Source organism: Cryptomeria japonica, chromosome 6 (genome assembly GCF_030272615.1).
Source record: "Cryptomeria japonica chromosome 6, Sugi_1.0, whole genome shotgun sequence".
Taxonomy (NCBI): domain Eukaryota; kingdom Viridiplantae; phylum Streptophyta; class Pinopsida; order Cupressales; family Cupressaceae; genus Cryptomeria; species Cryptomeria japonica.
In genome coordinates, this window is record NC_081410.1 from 103,458,984 (window position 1) to 103,482,063 (window position 23,080).

Here is a 23,080-nt window from a genome sequence, read left to right on the forward strand (position 1 = left end):
TTCATGTGCCCAAAGAGAAGAGACTGAAACTAGAACCTTCTGGGAGAAAAGGAATTTTTGTAGGCTACAGTGAAACCTCAAAAGCTTATAGAATATATATACTTGGACAAAGACAAATTGAGCTAAGGAGAGATGTCATCTTTGAAGAAGACATTGCCGTTAAGAAGGCCAGGAGATCAGATGAGGTAGAAACACCTGATTCACATAAAGGGATGGAAGAAGATATTTCCCCTGAGTTTCAGAGGGAGTATATAGATGAAACTACAAATGAAAGTCAGATTCCACCTGAGACTCAAGAAGAGGAACCAAAAAATAATCACAAGAGACCACTTTGGGCCAGAAAGATGATACAAGAAGCAGAAATCCTTGCAGCACCCAAAGGAACATTTAGAGAGAGCAAGAGGCCTCAGAAATTGACATATGATGCATTAATGAGTGAAATCATAAATTTTGAATCTACTAGTGTTACAGAGGCCCTCAAGCATCAAGTTTGGAAGGATGCTATGATAGAAGAGTACCAATCCATCCTAAAGAATAATGTTTGGGATATAGTTCCTAGACCAAAAGAGAAATCTGTTGTCTCCTCCAAATGGCTTTTCAAGATCAAACATGTTGCAGATGGCAGTATAGAGAAACATAAAGCACGTTTTGTTGCCAGAGGATTTTCACAGAAAGAAGGTATTGATTATGAAGAGACATTTGCACCTGTTGCCCGGTATACTTCTATTAGAGCAATCATAGCTATTGCAGCTGCTAAAGGATGGAAGATCCATCAGATGGACGTGAAAACTACATTCTTAAATGGGACTATCGATGAGGAAGTCTATCTAGAACAATCCGAGGGCTTTGTGATTCATAATGCAGCTTCACATGTGTGCAAATTAAAGAAAGCTTTATACCGACTTAAACAGGCTCCCCGAGCTTGGTATGAGAGGATCGATAGCTATTTGTTGGGTCTAGGGTTCACCAAAAATGATGCAGATCGAAATCTTTATTAAAGTAATTAATGGTGATATGTTGATGATCTGCTAATTACAGGAGAAGATCATCTTATTATTCAATGTAAGAAGTTATTATTCAATGTAAGAAGGACCTGGCATCATAATTTGATATGAAAGACTTGGGTAGTTTACACTACTTCCTTGGATTGGAAGTTTGGCAGAAACCAGATGGTATTTTTCTAAATCAAGGGAAATACACCATAGATATTCTGAAAAGATTTGAAATGTGGGACTGTAGACCTATGTCAACACCCATGGAAACCAACTTACTTAAACTAAGAGAAGCAGTAGCAGAATCCAGACTTGCTAACCACACTCTTTACAGACAAATAATTGGGTCATTGATGTACCTGGTTAACACTCGATCGGACATTTGCTATGCAGTGAATGCCTTGAGCTAGTTTATGTGTGAACCTCGAGAAATAAATCTTGTTGCTGCTAAGCATATATTAAGGTACCTTCAAGGTACTATTGGACTTGGACTCAAATATAAAAATGATAATCTAAATCTACATGGTTACTCTGATTCCGATTGGGCTTGAAGTGTGACAGATCGGAAAAGCACATCAGGATGTTGCTTCAGTTTGGGATCAGCTATGATTTCTTGGATATGCAGAAAACAGTCTTCAGTAGCACAAAGCTCAACAGAAGCCGAATACATTGCAGCATCTTTGGGAGCTAGAGAAGCAGTATGGCTCCAAAAACTACTTGTGGGATTATTTGGAGAGCCTCTAAAGCCTACTATCATCCACTGTGACAATCAAAGTTGCATCAAAGTGTCTGTAAATCCAGTGTTCCATGATAGATCGAAGCATATAGAGATTCATTACCACTATGTGAGAGACATGGTAGAAAGGAATGTGATCCAGATGGAGTATATTAATACAAGTGATCAAACAACTGACATTCTTACCAAACCTCTCCCCAGAGTAAAAGTTGAATACTTCAGGAAGAAACTTGGTATGATTGAAATGTAAGTTATTGAAATAATTTCTAAATTTCTATTGTATTAATATAAATAAAGATGTTTAAAGTGTAAACTCTTTTGTCATATGTGTGACTCTATGACTTATGGGCCTGCCCTGTGTACATTATTGAAAGGTGACGATCTTTCAAATAATGAACTCCTGTATTGATCATTGTAAGCTGACGACTTTACAAGGATCTATCCACTATCATGATGAATATCATGTGACTTGATATTCATGGACATGTCATGATAGTTTATATCTCTGGGGCTTCGTGATAGATATCATGAGACTTGATATCAGTTGAATATCATTACGCTTCTTATGAGATGATCATGTTGGGTATTATGTGACGTAATATCCATGGAAATGCCATGACCTGTTATGATAGACATCATGAGACGTGATGTCAGTGCACATATCATAACTAGGATGTTTGTGTGAAGAATGTCATGTGACTTGATGTTCTTAATTCATCCTTCAATATCACGAGTTAGGTGATATCTCCATACTTAATCATCTTCCTTAGCTAAGAGGGAGTGTTGATGAATGATAGCATCGGTCAGACATTGGAATGACGAATTAACATGAATCCTACATAAACATGTATGTATGTATGTATGTCAGTCCACCATGTGAACTGACATACATACACACATACTTCATTCTTGTGTGAATAAAACATAATCATATTTCATGCCATCTTTCTATGCTTGAACGAATCTCCATTCTGATCTATATGTGATCAGATCCTTGTCTTTTCTCCTGCCTTGAATCGTGGAAGGATATCCAAGGCTTAATACATCCAACAAGTTCAAGGTTGCATGATCGTATTGATTGATCAAACATTCATGTTCGCATTTATTAGTATCGAACTTATAAATAAATCGGCGGTTGTGTTTGTGAATTAGTTAAATGATAGTTAACAAATCTTTAGCCAAACGCATCCCTTGGGACATGTTGTGTGTGGTCATGTCCCCACATAACGTGCCCCTCTTGAAGATATAAATACAAACCGATTTCAAAGGAGAAAATAATAGAAATCGAAAATTATGCTCTCTCCATTGAATCAGCAAATACAGTGTTAGAAATTAAACTCCAGCACCATTAACATATTGTTGACTTTCATCTTGAAGGATTAGAATTCTCGATATTAAATCTGCATATTGAACAAATAATATTAGTCTGATATAAATTTAATCCTATTTTAACATGTGGATGGTTGGATTTCATTGTTGACTATTGCCCAATCTTGCAACAGAGTTGTTTTCAAATGAAACCTTAACAGCAGAAAACACCCTAATTCTTAGAAGAGTTCAATATGCATGTAACCCTGATGGCAAAAAACACCTTAATTCTTAGAAGAGTTCAATATGCTTGGCTTTGTCTGCCAACCTTAAACCCTTAAATGTGTTCTTTTCCCAATAGTATACTTCTACTTAGTTATCATAAATTAATTTAAGAGTTCTTTATATTAACCTAGAAAGGTTTTTTCTTTGGCATGGAACTACACCAACACGAAACAACTTTACAATGCAACTTGAGCACAAACTAACACAGATTAACACAAAAATCAGAAAATGTGAACTCAGGGGTTCTTTGAATCCCCATATACTATTAACACAAGAGACGTATTATATTGATTTTTTCAGAAAATTTTACACTACCATTTCAAAATATCAAATGAAATCAATTTTTTTGTTATATTCATTTATATAGATTACGATACAATTCGGAGCTTGACTTAGATGAGCTTTTTTCCTTCCAACAAAAAATCCAAGTCTTTTTAATGAATCACACACCCTTACATATTTCTAGAATTAGGACATCCAAACGTTGCTTGATGAGTGTGTAGGACTTAAACCCATGCGGCTATTATCATCACTTGCATCCTCTGGCCTCGAAAGAGCTTCCCCACGGTTGAAGATTGAGAATCCACTCATGAAGATTTCCGATTAACTCACTCACCAACCTACATCCAAATTCGTTTGTAATAGGCATGGAAGAATCTACGAAATGCGCTGCAAGATCGTCCTACACGTGAAAAATCAATTTTTGAAAGAATGCACATAATCAGTTTGGCATTGTTATTCTATCTCAAGTTGTCAAATTCATCCATTTTTAGTGTAAAAACTAATTAAGGGCTTCATTAGTTAGGTGTGAGGTAGGTGTGAGGTGAAATTGATCATGAAATATTACCCTAAATACCTACAACAATTTGCTGACAAAAACCACTTTAAGCACTCCCCAAAATAGTGAAAATATCGTACCGCAAGTACTTTTCCTATCATGTTAGGTCCTTTTCGATAACCACATGGCCTTTTGGGCTGTTTTGGTGAGTCATAGAGGAAACTAGTGAAAAAAAGGCATACTTTTTGGAATATAGAGTTCAAGTGGAACTCATGCCAAATACATGTGGTTGCGCCTATTAAACTTCAAAGTTGGGCTTGAGGTCATGCCGAAATTGGATGCTAGGGAAGTCCAAAGAGCAAACTTTGACAATGGAAATGCTTTTGGGATGTTGGGGTTTGGCTATCAAGATGTCCTTGTGAAGGGTATTGGGTTAGGGAAAGGCTGAAAATCTAACTTCAAAAAACTTAGAAACTTTGGGGTGTGAAAATAGTGATGTCAACACCATACAATGATGACATTAGCAAGGGTGGATTGGGTCCCAACTTTGAAAATTGGATGATGTCAGCATTGTATAGTGATGATGTTGACATTATGGGGGAGGTTTGGAGTTGGATGGAAGGATATGCTACCAAGGCCAAGTTTGGACCACCAAAATACTTAAGCAATTCTTTTGGACTAGTGGGGATTGAGGAAATGGAGCATGAGTGAAAATTGTAATCAGGGATGGAGAAATGTTAAGGTTTGACAGTAAGAAGGATTAAAGGCAAATTATTAGATCTTGGAGTTGTGTGAGAATGATGGAGATGGTATGATGGTCAAGGGATGCTTGATACTTTGGTGGTGACAGAAAAATTCAATTGCGAAAGAGCAAGTTTTTGAGGTTGGAATTGGATAGCGTGATGACCAAACTTGAAAGTCTAGTTAAAGAGACTAAACTTTGATACACTATCAGGTGTTGGAGATTAGGGGTGTAATGGGAGCATTACAAAGGAACCAAGTTTGACACTTCGGCAATAGAAAAGACTTTAAGTCATTGACAAACTTTGGGACCTAGACAAATGACATGACAACCACATCAAGTTCGACAAATTGATAGGTTCTACACTTCGACAAATTTTCAAGGGTTTACATTGGATTGTTAGGATCAAGTGGATAAAAATGTAGTGGGTATGGAACTCGATTGCCTAAAAAGTTGACAAGAGCAACACTTTGGTGAATTTTAGCAAGGGCAGCAGATGGGGTCAGGATTGGTAGGGAAAGCATGATGGTACAAGAAAATTTGATAGGTTAAAACCCTGACAATGCATACGAGGAAAAGATCCCTGCAGATTCAATACCTAGAATTTTTTAGACTTTTTCAGGATATTGAAGCATGATGAATAGGCAGGGACATCATAGCAAAATTTTGAAAAGGCAAAAAATCACTTGAAGTTTTTCAGATTGATTATCAAAGGTGAGTCACACAAAGCCAGCAGCATCACGAGGGCAAACAGAGCCAGACCTATAAAATTCTACATACACATGGTTGGGTTCCTACAAGTCCAACATTACCCAAACAAGTTTCAAGGCCTTCTAAGTTCTAACCATGTGCATTTTGAGCATATCCTGAAATCATTGCAGTTCATGCCACTACATTCTTCTTAGGGATTTTGTCAAACAATTGGCATGCATTTTGCGTTGTCTTATTTGCGATTTATGTCATCAAGAGCACTTGTAGGAGACACTTCATCTCAGATCTAAAATAAAAAAAATTCATCTGAAATACCGATTCCTGGTTTTGGTTCAAGGGCTGTAGATGCTTGGAGAAAATTAAGAAAGGTCTAATATCAGGCTGGAGCCATTATAATTCCATCCCTTGAAAGAGTTTTCTTACCCCATCACCCTTTTCATTCCATGCATATCCTTCTAACGTTGCCTTCTACTCTTTCCCTTCTTTGCATTTTTCCAAATAGATTTTAGATTTTAACCTGTATAAGATCTAACGACCAGAGATGACCCAAACATTTTCAACTTTAAAATCATTTCTACTGATTTAATAATAGAATCACAATCACTCTTCTTCTTCTGGTGTCACGTGGAAAAAGGAGTATGTAAGAAAATTGATGCTCTCTTTGGCAATTAAATAAAGCAGGATTCTTTTTACAAGGTTCTCAAACATTGGAAATTAATAAAAATAATTATGTATCTCTTGAAGTTATTTGTCAAATCACACTAAGTCATCCCTTGTGGTAGAAATGGAATAAGAAGATTGCAGCAATTTTAAATAACAGGATCACAACTACAACCCAAGTAAAACAGGTTGTCAAAGAGATATAAAGCGTTGCTCTTATTGTCCTTTCTGGGAAAATGAATAACTCTAGCATGCTTAACTGTTAGACAACACAAAAAATGAAAATTCCTTTCCATTACAAAATGCAATGGATGGTCATAAGGCCTAATGCCAATGGATCCACCCTTGGAAGGGTTGGAACACTTAACTTTTTTGGGGCAGCAAAACACAAATGTGGACAAGTGGGATCGTAAGAGATGCAAGGGTAATTTTATTCAGCTTTTTTGAAAGAAATAGGAAAATAAACAAACAATTAGGCTGAACTAATCTTGTGTTGTTATGAAGTTCATTTGGAAGCAAGTAAGGAAATTAAAAAATTCAAGTAGAATGCATTTTCCAAATTACTAACCAACAAACACAAAGATGTACAAACAACAAAGGAAGGGAAGCAAATCATTTGGAAAATCTCATCTTCATCACTCAAATTGTTCATCAATTATTCAAATTCCAATATTGTTGTTTCATGTATAGAATAAGAAATTAAATATTGTTTCAGATGGTTTATCAAATCTGGTTACATGCACATGCCACAAGAAAAAACAATACCAGTAACAACCACCTTAAAATCATAATATAAATATTTAGATGGAGAGGTGTTATACAATAGAATAAAACATCCTCATGTCGTGAGTGTGTTCAAATTACGAAAAAAAATAAAAAATACATGGCTGACATATTATTAGAAAATTAGTAGAACAAAATTAAATGAATGATATATTTAATAAAATTAAAGTAAAGCTAATAAAGCTAAAATGGTAATAAATGAAATAGAATAAAAGAAAAAATAGGGTAGAATATTGGAAAATCAATTTGAAAAACCCAAATTGTAGTAGCAGCAAAGAATTAGAGTCCATGTAAAAATGCCAAGAGATATCCTTGCCAAGACACCTATTTTATTCCACTTTCTTATGGTAAAATGATTAAAAATAGTCGCCTTGTGAAGGATATCTCTCTACATCTTTAATATATATTTATCTAAGATACATACGCTAGTTTACCCATTTCAATTTTTTTCACATGTATTTTAGTAGCAAGGTTGGCATGTAAATCAAATAACTCATGTTATTGAATACTACCATGGAGGCCCTTGTACTTGTACTAGCATGTTTTTGATATTGAAATTGCTTCAAGCACCTCCTGAGTATGTATTGGTTCTTCTATCGTTTTGAATTTTGTTCAAGTATGTCTTGGATACAACACCATTGTATTGAAAATTTGAAGACATACTTGGGCAAGACTAGGGTCCCAAGGTTGCACCCAAGTGTCCAACAATAGGCATAATAAAAACATAAGAAAAAGAGATACAAAATTAAAATTGAACACAAGTAACTAAAATCCTGCCAGTCCCGTCACATCTGTGTTGTAATGAACTAATTGCTGATTTGAATGTTCTCTACTAAGAGTGATATTATGATGTGTTTGTATAGTTCTCGAATCTGATTATGATCACTAACTATTTTCATATCTCTAATAGGGCTTTTAAACCTATGCCATATATCAGGGTCATCACTCATTTAGTATTTTAAATTATCCAATTATGAAGTGCTACTCTTTTGTTAGTTTTAAAGTTATTTTATGTACACAACATTTATAGTATGTTTAATTTCCTTTATATTTTCTATTATATTTTGTATGTATGTAACCAAGTCATAGTGAACTCAAACTCCCAAAATGACAAACTCCGTTCCCATTTTAGTAACTTAGCACAACATTGCCAAATTGTAAGATTGAGACATGAGATAAATACTTGTTTATGTAAATCCTTTTCAAAATACCAAATCCTATTCTTTGTGAAGGCACTTACTTCTTTATGGAGGTTCATTGCATGGCTAATAGATAGAAATGTAAGGTATAAGAATGCATGAATACAAGGCTTGAAAATGAAACACAATAATTGTGGATGTAGTGTATACAAAAACAACTAAATTGATTCTTTGACGATGCAATTACTTTATATGGGCATGCATCACATAGATGGAGTAGGGAAAGAAAAACATAAGAATGGTAAATAAAATGATACACAATGGTAATATGTGAGTAATATAAGAATGTCATGCAACATGATATACAATAGTAATGAATGTAAGCTCATTCCAAAAGAATAGACCAATATATTCATGGATTTAACATGTTTTCTTACGGACATGTGCCAAATATGTGAGAAATGGGTACGAAAAACACAAAAATGTTAGGGTACAAGCCCTTAGAACATGAGATTTAATGCTTGTGAGTCTAATTCTACAACAAAAAAAGTAAGAGGGGTCTTTGTCAGGTATGCACTTTTATTGCATGTAGCATACATATGAGAAATGAAATGCAAGATATTAGGACCTTTGATCACAAGAATAACACAAAATATTATCAAAGCAATGAAAACACCAATAATCAATCAACATATTCCTTCACCTCTCTTGCTTTTTTAGTTGTGTAGTGACCTAAATGTAGTTAGTTGAGTGCTAAGGATTGGATTGCCATAAGGACGTATCTGAGGAGCAAGGAGTAATCATCTTGGATTAGTGGTGTTGCAAATTATAATACCTAGAATGCATGCCTATAACAAGACACAAGATTAGAAGATTTGGTAAGGTGCTAATATATTTAGGTAGGTAGATCGTACCAATTGAAGATGCACATGTAATGCAAAACAATGCTAGTCAATAAGATTAAAATATGCTAGAATATGAGATCACAATAGGGATTGGTACTCTTGAAAATGATTCCATTCTAAACACAAACTACAAGCCTTGACTAGACACTTTATTTTGGGAGTATAAAAAACACGAGAGATAAAGATTTAAATTGTGAAATACTAAATCTCATGATTAGAACATGAAATATGTGAAGAGCACACGGTTATACTGAGAGGGGGGGGGTGAATCAGTATAACAACAAATCTCACCAACTTAAACTTTTTCAACTTCCATTACATGTATATAACTTATCTTATAAACATATTCATTGGTGATCAACATTCACATGTAATATAACAAAATAGAACACAAGATATATACGTGGAAACCCTTATGGGAGAAAACCACGACAAAATAATGCTTTTATATAATTCTTCTATTACAATATTTGTAGGCACCAACCCACTGGAAGCACCAACTCCCAAATCTGATTTCGTGAGCACCAACCCACTGGAAGCACCAACTCCTACTTCTGAATTAGTGAGCACCAACCCACTTCATATAATTCTGAATTTCCATCTTGACAATGTTGCTATCTCAACTGATGATGGACAGTTTAATCTTTTGCATATATTCCTTCCTCACAAGCATATATTCTTCTTCATAAAACTGTTATATTATCTTTCACAAATCTGTTATGATCTTTTCATAATTCTGCTTCATTAATCTGCTCAAACTCCTCTATTCAAATCTGCATAAGTTATTACCTTTTTTTTTCACTTCATTGATATATTCTTTAATAATGAATCCCCTCAATAAATCTTCAGTTTTCTTCCTTCTCAAATCTGCGTATGAATGATGAGAAATTTACATACAATGTTCCTTCAAATATTTTTCTCAAGATCTACTTCAGAATTCTTAATGATATATCCTGTAAACCCACTTATACAGCATACTCTCCTTTAAATTATTTTTACAGTATTTCTATCACACTTCATGCACAGACTCTTTTCATAAACTGATCACAAGTATTCATATGGTTTCATTCAAATTTCTGCTGATAATTTCTTCATACATCTATCCATAAAGTCTTCATAGATTTGCCCTTATGTTCTTCATAATTCTACCCTTATACTTTCTCCAGTTTGCTTCAGATTTCTGCACTTTATTCAAGTATTATTTATTAGATTTCTTTGTAAACCTGCCCTTACGCTATTCCCTTTTCTCCTGATTACACATACATTCCACACTACTCACAATCCACTTCCTCAACACACATACCACCACATCATATATAGATTCCCATCTCCAAATAAAATGATGCATCTCTTTGAATAAAGACCTCTTTCCATAGAGACACAATCTTTGTCGTGAATGATATTTGTCTTAACTAATAATTATCAAAACCTTTATTAAGTTGCTTGCTAATATAATATTTTAATTCTTTCATATATTATCTGGGCGCTAACTAACCCAAGGCATATTGTCTCTTCATAATAGAGTCGCCGAATTACTTCAATCATGATCGCTAATTTCTTTAAACACGATCGCACCTTTTCATTTAACCACACTTTTGTTTTACCAATCGATTCATTACTAATATGTTTTAGTTACGGCCTAAGAACTTATAACTGTGAAGACTGGTAATACAGATGAGTTTTATCATATAACACGTAGTCTTTAAGTTAACATACACCCACGATCTGTCACTGTCATGTATTAATACGATCACCAATAATTTTGTCATACGTATTAATATGATGTGTCTTTCAGATCAGAAATACGATCCATCTTCAAGTCGCTGCATCTTACTTACAAATTTGTTATATATTGTAATCCGCCACTATAGTCTTTAATCACATCATCCCCTTTTTTTTTAATCGCCGCTTCAAATCTTTCTTAGCACCATAAAGTCGGCCTGGTACAAATGCATCTGCAATTCACATACTGATTACTGGTTTTTTTGTTTGTTTATCGATATCTTTATATGTTTGTTGTTCTTATTCATATTTTCATTGTCGATCATTGTATGAAGTTGGTCACCATGCTGTGTATATATCACTGTCTATATTATATATCAAACTTTTATCAACACAAATGATTCCATCATTTCACTGTCTAGATATAATGGTATTTTGGCGATGTTGTGGATTATAGTGTTGACCATTGTTTGTTTCAGTATCCCTGCTCTTAAATGAGATTTAATTTCTGCTGTAATATTGTTGCTTCCCTTGTGGAATACAAGTGTCGCTTAACGTATTTGTTATTCTCTATTCAGATCACAATCTGTACACATAAGTCACTGCCTTTATTTGTGAAGATCTACTAGCATTATATAACCACTGTATGATTATATGATCAAACTGTAAAATATCCATCAGATTTATAACAATATGTTCATCAACTATTTGTTCATCAAAATCTTCATTAACAAATTCCTTTGACATCAAAGACAACTTCTTCACAGCTTTGACATCAATGACAATATTTCCATCAATATGATACTTTTGAATTCAACTTCACAATAGAAGACCAATGTGGGGTCTCCTGTTGGGTAAGTGCACCAAGATGGTGAACAAAAAGGGGGGTATAAGTGGCCACTTTTTTTTTCTTCGTCTGAAAACAGGTAAACTGTTCCTGATTTTTTCAGAAAAACATAACATAGCTGTTTTCGTGCGCTGCACAAAATATATAGTTAGATTTAGTATTTTACAAAACCCTTTGGTAGGATGGTGGGTGAGAGTGAAATCTAGAAGTTGTGTATTTTTTTTTTGTAATTTTCCATTGAGTATTTTTTTTTATGATTTTTTGAAGTGACCTCATTCTGAAAATTTGGTACTTGTTCGTGCGCTGGGCATAACTTGCATAAAAATAATAAAAAATGCAAACTTATTTAATTAAAAGTGTACAAAATCTAGTTTAGAACAATAATATGTAATTTATTTTGAATTTGGTCAAGTATATCAAAAATTAAAAAAATGGTAGACATATGTCTGTGAGGACTGTCGAGGCACTAGTAAAGAAAATTAAAATTTACTATGCTAATGTTGTCCAAAAATAGAAAAAATTATATGGTTAGAAAACTGAGAAGACGTGTGAGATTATGGTGGTAATTTTAGAGATACCCACTTGATCATTTGTAAACCTGATGACGACAAAGTCGAGAAATCATGTTGGCAGATGAAAAAATGTGTAAAGGGACAAAACTGGGGGGAAATTTGGCTTGCAATCCTTAGGTTTGTTTTCCATCCCTCTTACCAAGCCAAAACTTGCACAGGTTTTGAAAAACAAAAAGTACTATTCACAATTTTCCATAACCCACACGGGTTTTGAAAAACAAATAGTACTATTCACAGTTCTACATAACCCGTACGGGTTATGTAGAACTAAAACCATTATTTTGTGTTTCACAAAACCCGTACGGGTTATGAAGACATAATAATGTATGTTTGTAAACTTAGCATTTACTACACATATGTATAGACATACATATATAATATGTGTCTATGTATGTATGCATATCTATAGTTATATATACATATATTTATATAGATATATGTATATATGTTTGTATACATGCATGTCTCTCTTCTTTTCCTCTCTCTCGTCTTCCTTCCCCCATCACCGTCTCTGTCTATTCTGGGCCCTAATTATTCTCCTTGAGTTCTATCTCATCTCTCTCCCCCTCAAACTTCTCTGTCTGCTGAGTCTCTCACCCTTTTCTCCTTCTCGTTCTCTCTCTACCTCATCTCTCTCTCTCTCTCTCTCTCTCTCTCTCTCTATCCTATCCTATTCTCACCCTCTCCCCCTTCTCTCTCTTTCTCTACCCCTCCCTCTCCCTCTCCGCCCTCTTCCTCCCCCTCTCGTTATCTTATATTATTATCTCTCTCCCTCTCTCTCTCTTCCCAATCTCCCTCTCTCTCCCTCCCCCCCTCTCCTTTTCCCAAACTCCCTCCCTCCCCCCCTCCTCTCTCTCTCTCTCTCCTATTCTCCCCATCTCCGCCCTCCCTCTCCCTCTCTCCCAATCTCCTCTCTCCCTCCCCCTCTCCTTTTCTATTCTCTCCCCCCCTCTCTCTCTCCCCCTCTCCTTTTTCCAATCTCCCTCTCTTTCCCTCTCCCCCTCTCCTTTTCCCAATATCCCTCCCTCCCCCTCTCCTTATCCTATTCTCTCTCTCTCTCTCTCTCTCTCTCTCTCCTCAACCTATTCTCTCCCTCTCTTCCTATCCCCTACTCTCTCTCTCTTTGTCTCTAACTCTCTCTCCCTCCCCCTCTCGTTATCTTATCCTATTCTCTCTCTCCCCAACCCCCTCTCTTGACCCTTCTCTCTCTCTCCCTCCCCCTCTCTTTATCCTATTCTCCCCATCTTCGCCCTCCCTCTCCCTCTCTCCCAATCTCCCCTCTCTCTCCCCCTCTCTCCCTCCCCCTCCACCTCTCCCTCTCCCTCTCCCTCTCCTTATCCTATTATCTCTCTCTCTCTCTCTCTCTCTCGCTCTCCCCTTATCCTATTCTCTCCCTCTCTTCCTATCCCCTATTATCTCTCCCTCTCCCCCTCTCCTTTTCCCAATCTCCCTCTCTCTCTCTCTCTCTCCCTCTCCCCCTCTCCTTTTCCCAATCTCCCTCTCCCTCTCTCTCCCTCTCCCCCTCTCCTTTTCCCAATCTCCCTCTCCCTCTCTCTCCCTCTCCCCCTCTCCACCCCCCTCTCTCTCCCTCTCCACCCCCCCTCTCTCCCTCTCTCTCTCTCTCTCTCCCTTCTCTTTCAATGAATAGATCTTAAAACTTTAAATCTCAAATCAATTGCAACTTAAAACTTATAGGGGGGCGGAAAATATGCAATGAATAACTTCCACTGACTCTATGTTTTCTTTTTTAGTTTTTGGAAGACTCTTTTGCATTGCGTAGAAGCTTAGATCCTTAAACTACTTTTGATGATTATGATTGATGAGAGAGAACTTGTCTTGAGATTACAAATCTTTAGGGGTTAGTTAGGAATCCTTGCATTGGGAAAATTTAGTTAAATTGATCATTGCTTAAGGACGAGCAATCTTGAGTGGGGCGGGCTGTAATGTCCCCACTTTGAAATACAATTTAATGATAAATGATAATAATAAGATTAAAATAAAAATATAAAAGAATACAATTAAATATAATTATATTTTAATTAAGTTAATGAATGGTCAAAGACATGAAATGAAAAGTTGTGACTCCCTGAAACATGTGATATAAAAGGGAGAAGAGGACTTCGTTTGAAGGGATAATTTGGGGAATCAGAAGTGCAGATCTGAATGTGAAAGGTTGTGTTATTTTCAAAAGGAAGAAATAATGAAGAGTTGCACTCTTTCAAAGGGTGCTAATGGTGGAAAGGGTGTGTCTCTTGCCAAAGGGGCATACATGATGAAAAGGTGTGACCTCTCCCTCACATTGGAGGATATAAAAACAAGAAAGTCTCATTTGAGGAGGACATCCAAGGGATCAATTTGAAAACAATTTATTATTTTCAAAAGGCAGCAATGAGGAGTGATGACTCATTTGTTATGAAGAGGTGTGACTTCCCACAAATGAAGATATAAAGAACAAATTAATTCAATTGAGAAGGGGTGAATTGAAGGAACCATCCATAAGATCAAAGAAGACAAGAAAGTCAATGGGTCAATATCTAATATCAGAATTAATAAGGGTGAAAATTAGCAGACTTTGATATTTAAAAGGGCAAGATTTAGGGCAATCCCAAAAGGGGACATTACAATGGAGGAGTAATCATCTTGGATTAGTGGTGTTGCAAATTACAATACCAAGAATGCATGCCTATAACAAGACACAAGATTAGAAGATTTGGTAAGGTGCTAATATTTTTAGTATGTAGATCGTACCAATTGAAGATGCACATGTAATGCAAAACAATGCTAGTCAATAAGATTAAAATATGCTAGAATATGAGATCACAATAGGATATTTGGTACTCATTAAAATAATTCTATTATAAACACAAATTACAAACCTTGACTAGACACTTTATTTTGGGAGTATAAAAAACATGAGAGTTAAAGATTTAAATTGCAAAATACTAAATCTCATGATTAGAAAATGAAATATGATACTTTTGAATTCAACTTCACAATATAAGACCAATGTGGGGTCTCCTGTTAGACACTCACATTATGGGCTTGTATTAGTGTTACAAGACTTGGACTCGCCTTGGACTTGGCAAGCTGTGTTGAATACACCCCAAGACTGAGAGGGGGGGGGTGAATTAGTCTTGGATAGATCTTAAAACTTTAAATCTCAAATCAATTGTAACTTAAAGCAATATGCAGTGAATAGCTCCCACTGACTCTATGTTTTCTTTTTTAGTTTTTGGAAGACTCTTTTGCATTGGGTAGAGGGTTAGATACTTTATCTACTTCTTCTGACTATTTCCACATCTCTGACATCTTCTTCCTTTCTTGATCTAGATCAATCTTCTTTTGTGGAGCAGAAGAACTTACATTCTTCCCTCTGTAGAACTTAGTAATGTGTTCTGGTTTATTGCAATTTCAGCAAGCAATATCGATTTTCCTTACATTAGAGCTGCACTTAGTAGCCCTATGACCAAGCATGTTGCATGTATAGCAATACGCATGGAAGGAATAGGAGGTCATATCTTTGTTATTACTCATGTAATGATTCCTCATCCTACTTCTGCAGTTATTAGCTTTGTGACCAAGCATATTACAAACATAGCACTGACCATGGAATGGTTGAGAATTCATAGTATTATACCTTGGACCTCTAATTGAATTCATCCCCATCTTGTTTCTACATTCAACAACCTTATGCCCAAACTTATTGCAAGAATAACTATTACCATTGAAAGATTGAAAGTACCTGGTTGGAACATACTGATCAAGGGTAGGTCTTCTGAGGTCCTTCTTCTGGTTCCAAACTTGTTTGAACTTATTCTTTTCTACATTTGTCTCCTCAAATTCATCATGTGTCTTCTCTTGCATCTTTTCACTTTTGCCTTTATCCATATTTGCTTTAGAGTTCTCCCCTTTTTCAAGAACAACACTATCGAGCATATTCTTATCCATCAGATTTTTGACATCTTGTTTTTCCTTAAAGTGACAATCTCTTCCTCAAGCTTCTGCCCTTTTGAATTTTAGTTTAACCGTTGTCCTTTTTGCCTTCTTGAGTTTTATCCAAAGTTACCCCGAGTTTCCGGGACGGGGACGGCAGGGGACGGCGGGACGCGTTTCCGGGACGGCAAATTTTTTTGCCAAATTTGGGGACGGCGGGGGACGGCAAAGGGGACGGCTATTAAAATATAGGAAATATTTAAAATATATAGGAAAATTTCAAAATTCTAAATGTTCATATGAAAACATGGATAAAGCATGCATACATACATTATATTCATATGAAAACAATAAAACATGGAAATGGCATGTGTATGATACTATGAAAAGTTGAAGACATTTTAGAATGTAAATTCTGAACATACAACATTGTTAATACTCAATAGACAATATGCAATTATGCATTCATAAATCAGAATTTCAATTCATTCACATTGTCAATATGCATATCATAATAGATATTAAAGAAATAACATACAAAATGTCAAAACAAAGAGGTTAAATTTTCCCTACTTCTATCGACGCGGTTTCCCCCCATATTTTTCAACGGGGGTTTGGGGGCAGCGCCCCCAAGGTGGGGTCAAGGGGCATCGCCCCTTGCGGGGTCGAGGGGCAGCGCCCCGCGAGGCCAAAAAAACTTATTCATAAAGGTGTTGGGTGTTATTTTTCTATTAACTCGCCGAGTTTGGCGATTTTTGGGCGATTTTCTAATCTCTGTGTCAAAATACCCAAAGGCTACACTGCTGCCATATAGTTTCATTGTCAAAATTATGAATTAAATTAATGTTATCTTTTAATTTTTTTATTTTTACTAACAATTTGAATTAATAAGGGGCCTATATTAGAAAAAATTTAAAAAAATTTGAAAATACAACTTTTTTTAGTTTTTTAATATTTATTAATGGCCTTAGATAAGGGGGACGTCTAGCCGTCCCCGGGACGGATTGGGGACGTCCCCCAAGGCTAGGGCAGGCGTCCCCCCGTTTCGGGGACGTCCCCTAAAAATATAGGGCAATTTGGGGACGGGGGGAAACGTCCCCTGGCCGTCCCCAAGTCCCCGAAACGGGGACGGGGGTTTTCAGGTCGGGGACGCGTCCCCGGGTAACTCTGGTTTTATCATATATTCTTCACATTCTGCCCTTGCAACATCTAGGTCATTAAGAGCATACCGGAGCTCTCCTTCAAAGTCTACTTCACAATCATCCGGATTGATATCATCCCAATCATCAACTTGGCAATCATCCTTCTGACAATTCATCACATCAGTTCATATGTGATCAAGCGTAGAATCTATCGCTGTTACATTCAGATCCATGAAAGGATTGGCCTCCTTTAGGTGATAAACATTGCTTCTTGTCCTTGTTCCTTCTGTTATGAATCATCCAGTGCCTGCTTTATAGATTTCACAACCCATGTCATGAAAAGTAAGATGACACCCTTTGGTGCACATTTGACTAACACTGAGGAAAATATGTTTCAATCCTTTGACATAAAGGACACCAAACTTAACTGATCCACCATTCCATTTCTTAAAGCTGATGAACTTTCTTCTGTCATTGGTCATCACACCGCTGTCAATTACCCAAACATTTGGTTGGTTCCTCCTTTGCATGGAAAGTTGTCCATACAATCATTGCTTCCCCATTATTCATGTTAGTCTGCATAGTTCTTGACTTCTTATATTTTCTATCATTGCTACCATCATTCAAGGCTATAAAGAGTACTCATCATTCACATCATGGTCAGGTTCCTCATTTTCTGAGGTATAGCTGTCCTCTTTCGAATAAAGACCCTTTTACTTTCTCTTTTTTTGTATCATTCTCTTCTTTTGTTATCTTCTTTAAGGGGACATTTAGAAGCAAGATAACTTATTTTTCCACAATTAAAACATTTGAAAGGTAACTTACCTTTATACTTGTCGATTCCCTTCTTCAACCTTCTTACAAAGTTTGCTTCAATTTCATCATCAAATTGATCAACATTTCCTTTTGTCTTTTTTTTTTGGCTTTGAGTGCGGGTTCTTTCTTGGGGTTATCTAATTCAAATTCTCTCATCTCAAATGTAGTGAAAGCACCATATAGTTGATCCATTGTATTTTTATCCAAATGTTTGCTTTACTCAATAGCAAAAAGTTTAGAACTATAAGATTTAGGAAGAGATCTAAGTACCTTCTTTACTATTTCATCTTCATCCAGTTTTCCACCAATACCTTTGATTCCATTTACAACTTTAGTTACCTATAGTATGTAGCTAGCAATGTCTTCATCTTTTGACATCCTCAAGTTCTCAAATTTGCATTTGAGGTTTTTCATTTCGATCTTCCTAAATTTTTCACCCCTTCATAGATGTTGCACTAAGCTTCTTCGAGACATCTTTGGTTGTTTTTCAATTCATCATATTGACAAAATATGAATTTGCTAATCCACTTATGATTGCATTCCTTGCTAATCTGTGATTGAGTTTTAGATTTCAAACCCCACAGAGTTCAATTATGATTCCATCCTTAACTTCTAAAAGGTGTAATTTGTACCATCCAACTCGGGTATCTTGTAAGATCCATCTTGTGCCATCACGAACCTCCTTCAAGTAGTTGAGCTTACTTTAGAGGAACTTGGCTTTGATACCAATTGTTGAATACACCCCAAGATTGAGAGGTGGGGGAGGGGGGGTGAATCAATCTTGGATAGATCTTAAAAATTTATAGCACAAATCAATTGCAACTTAAATCTTTAAATTGATCAACGACAATGAAAGATAAAGCAATGAACTCCCATGCACAAGAGAACACTAGATTAACATGGAAAACCCAAGAAGGGAAAATCCACGGTGAGAGTCAAGTCACACTATATGAACAAGTATTACAATATTTGTTCTATGGCTCACTCCCCAAGGAGCTCATTGCTCCCAAAAGGACTTGCAAGCTGAGGATCACTTCCTCAAGGCAAGATACAAAAGACTTGCAGGTTGAGACTCACTGCCTCAATGCAAGATACATGAAATATTGAATTACAATGCGTAGGCCTTTAACATGACAGAATTCGACAGTCTCCCTTGAGTGTAGTTGCTATTGACATACTGCCTCAAGCAACTATTGAGAATTCTCCTCTAATACTCTCACCCTATACATCTGCTGCCTTGGATTCACATCTCCCACAATCCACACTATCTACACTGATTTGATCTTCTATATATATCATCCATATCATTACAAAACATCAATTATGACGGCTAGAACATGGACAAGGAGTGATCCCAACAAGTTGGCCACCAAAACATTGTGGTGAAAGCAGCCAATCTAGGAAATAGACAGGACCTAAAACATCATAGCACAATATCCAAAGTGGTCCCAAGCATGACGCACATTGGCACACATCCTCCAAAGTTAGGAACGGGGTAGTGTGCAGATAAAACATGTAGCACATAACTAGTCGGCCCAAAAACGCACCTTAAACATGAAACTACTCAATGTGGATTCCCACACGACATGGTCGGACCTAAATACAACTTAACTCAACCTTGAATGCATGTGCAGACCATTAGGAACATGGCGCAAGCTAGAGAACAAACCCTGTTGGCCATATAACCATAAACAACCCTAAAAAACCAAATCCAGACACAATGCGTCACCAAAATAATTAATCATTGACATGTGGACCACATAGGGATGTCCTTGAACATCCAACATCATTTCCAAATACTTATTTTTGTTTGTCAAGCCAAAACAAGTTGGCAAGACCAAACTCATACAAAGCACTTCATAAGTAGACTGCCAGGAATCAGAGTCATGAAACAAAACATCATCAACATACTTTTATAGCACATCATCACTTGAAATCAGAACAAAGACATTGCACAAACATTGTAAGCCTGTCCTTCATGTTGTAAAGAAACCTTAATGCAAAGCATTCTCTGCACCAGTCTTGACAGACAACCAAACTGCCAACAAACTGAAATTACGAGAAGTATCATCTACAACATTGGGGTCATTAAAAGATGGGAGTGCAATGTCCACAGAGCATAAACACTATACCCGAAACCGAAGAGCACATCTGCAAATGTGGAGGAATGTAGAGCATTCTTTTGACCTATCTTCACCATACTTTCCTGCATCTTCAACTTCATCACTTTGCAAACAACCAAAGTACTTTGTAGCAATATTTTCTAACTTAGTACTATTTGCAACACATCCATTTTATCATCATGCTTCTAATCCCCATCTTAATACTTATAATCCTCATTTGAATACTTTTGATCCTTAACTTAATGCTTCTAATCCTCATCTTAATTCATCGTGATACCATCACTGCTGTGAATCATGAGCAACACCACCATCATTGATATGAGCATCAACATATAATAGCAATCTTTATTATAACATCATCATCTTCATTATTCATGGTAAGATATCAACACCAAACTAAGGTGGACATCTGACCAAGAACAACATATCTGATCAATATTGTCAGGCTATCCAACTAATGACTTCATCAGGAACACCTCTATACAAGTGCATCATAATGAACTTCATCAATTGTATCATCATTTGACTTACTGAGTATAGACCTCAACACCACAGGAAGTGTGCATCCATAGCAAGAACATCAAGCACCATCATAGTCATAAGCATCATTGGCATTAGAACATATTAAGTATAGATATCAAGACCAGGAAGGTGGATATCCACAACAAGAATATATTGTGAAGCACATCATCATTATATGTGAGAACAATTATCAATCATTTGAATTCTATCATATCTTCAACACATCATCTAATTCATTACAACATACTGGGTATGGATATCAACACCAAGAGTGGTAGACATCCAACCAACAACCCTTTATCATTTATTTGCACCACCTGCAACATTTACTTCCATAACTTCAAGACATCATCACAACATAGCATCAATGACAACGCACAAAGGGTTGACATCAATGACAACAAATTGCCAACAATTTCCTCGTTTGTCATTGATGACCTGGTCCCCCAGGACCATGGCGCCCAGTGCCCTGGTCCCTGGCCCTATTTTGGGCCTGGTCTCCTTTTGGGCATCGGGTCTTGAAGTTTGCAAATTGGAAAATATTGTTTCTTGGTCGGCCTAAGGTCGGGAAAATCAGTCTATCAACCCTAATTGACAAGTATATAAACTACTTTTCCTCTCCTAGAAAGAAAGGAGGAAGAAAATAAGCAAGAGCAAGACGCGGAAGCAATATTCAAACATTCAAGCATTCAAGCATTCCTTCAAGCAATTGAGCATTCTAAGTCTCCATTCAAGGCTAAGTGTTGCATTCAAGACAAGGATTCAACCATTGAAGAGGAGATCACATACAACATACAATATACTACATACATTACACCTTCGCATGTAAGAATACAAACATTCTTACAACAGGGTATCAGTACTTGTTTACATTACAAACATTTACATTTACAGCATTCTCATTTCTTGGTTAATTCCAAAACCGGGGTTTGACCTAAAGGCAAACCCCTCATCCCTAACCCCCCAATCGTCCTCTCTTTTCTGTGTGTAGGTTGCAGGTACGCGGCTGTAATTGAAGATCTGGAATCCTTGTGCAGAGATGAACAGATCCCCCTTCGTTTTGCGGATTTTTCGGAGGACCGTGTGCACGCCGGGCGCCATCGTCCCGTCAACTTTCGCTCAAATTTGCAGAACAGCACCGTCTCGACATTTTACTGCTAATTCCAGGTCCGTAGCTTCATCCCATATCCCTATCTCTATTTATAAGCGAATCTTTCCTACTTTACATGCATTCCTGGTTCAATCTTTCTATCTACATTCTTTACAAAAGAGGGTATCCTTGATGTCTTAACCCTTGAAACTCATTTAGAATCCAATCTTGCATTGCGTGGGATTGGATCTTGTGGGTTTCAACCCCTCTTTTGAATGTAAAGTCTCCCCTAAGTGAAAACCATCAACCTTAGTGACTCTCCCTTCTCCCTCCTTGGAGTTGGGGAGGGGAGAACAACTAGGGTTCGATTTTTCCGCTTTACATTTTGGTGAACCCGACGTGAACATCCTAATTCTGATTATTCATGGTTAGATCTGAAAAATTGGCTTCCTTAATTACATTTCCATGTTTGATCTTTTGGCAAGTTTTAGAGGTTAATGGCATAAAAACCCTAAATTTTCTTTTTAGTAATTGAGCTTGTGAAATGTTTAATTGTTAATTCTTGTTTCAGATCTACCCTTCTATTGCAAATTGTCAATTCATATTTGTGCTTTAATTCTGAAAATTAAGTGGTTAAATGTCAAAACCCTAATTTTTAAGACCTTCTTGATTCAACCTTTGACTGATAATTTCATTAATCAAAACACCTCCAAATCGGCTGTAACTTTGGATTCCGCAATAAAATCACAATATCTTTCATCCCTGAAAATTTGGAAAAAAGTTGCGAGGACCGTGTGCACCCCGAGCGCCATCGTCCCCGACATTTTTTTCGAAATTTCGGGAGCTAGATCTTACTGTATTTTTCTGCTAAAATCCAGAATTTTGGCTGATTTTATCAATTTTAACACTTTCAAAATTAAAGTCAAAGTTGGTCTAGTGGTTGCTTGGATTGAGGCTTCTAATCATTCAAAAATTGTTGAAATTGAAATTCATATCAAAATTGTGTTTCTTACAGTCCTAAATCTGAAAAGTGTGTTGGCATTCATTCGAAATTTCAGTGTTTTATTCAAATTTTTGCAATTTGTGACTTTTGAAATTAAGTGTTTAATTGTAACAACTTTGATTTCCACTTTCAAATTCGAATTTTGCATGAAATCGAGTCAACTTTTAAATTTCAAAGCTTGCATTGCTTTCAGTATTCCTTCTAAAATCATAAAATTCAAAATTTCAGTTTCCCCCTCTTTTCCAAAATTCAAATTTTACATTTTTCAACA

At 36.3% G+C, this 23,080-nt stretch overlaps 1 protein-coding gene across 1 annotated transcript in view; it reads right to left on the reverse strand.

Moving 5' to 3' along the window:
* Positions 1–3,060: 3,060 nt before the first annotated feature.
* LOC131876507 (uncharacterized) overlaps positions 3,061–23,080 on the reverse strand; it is a 55,774-nt gene continuing 35,754 nt past the window's right edge. Inside the window, exon 6 of the mRNA XM_059221927.1 lies at positions 3,061–3,128. Coding sequence (XP_059077910.1) covers positions 3,061–3,128 — 68 coding nt within the window. The remainder of the gene's footprint in view (positions 3,129–23,080) is intronic.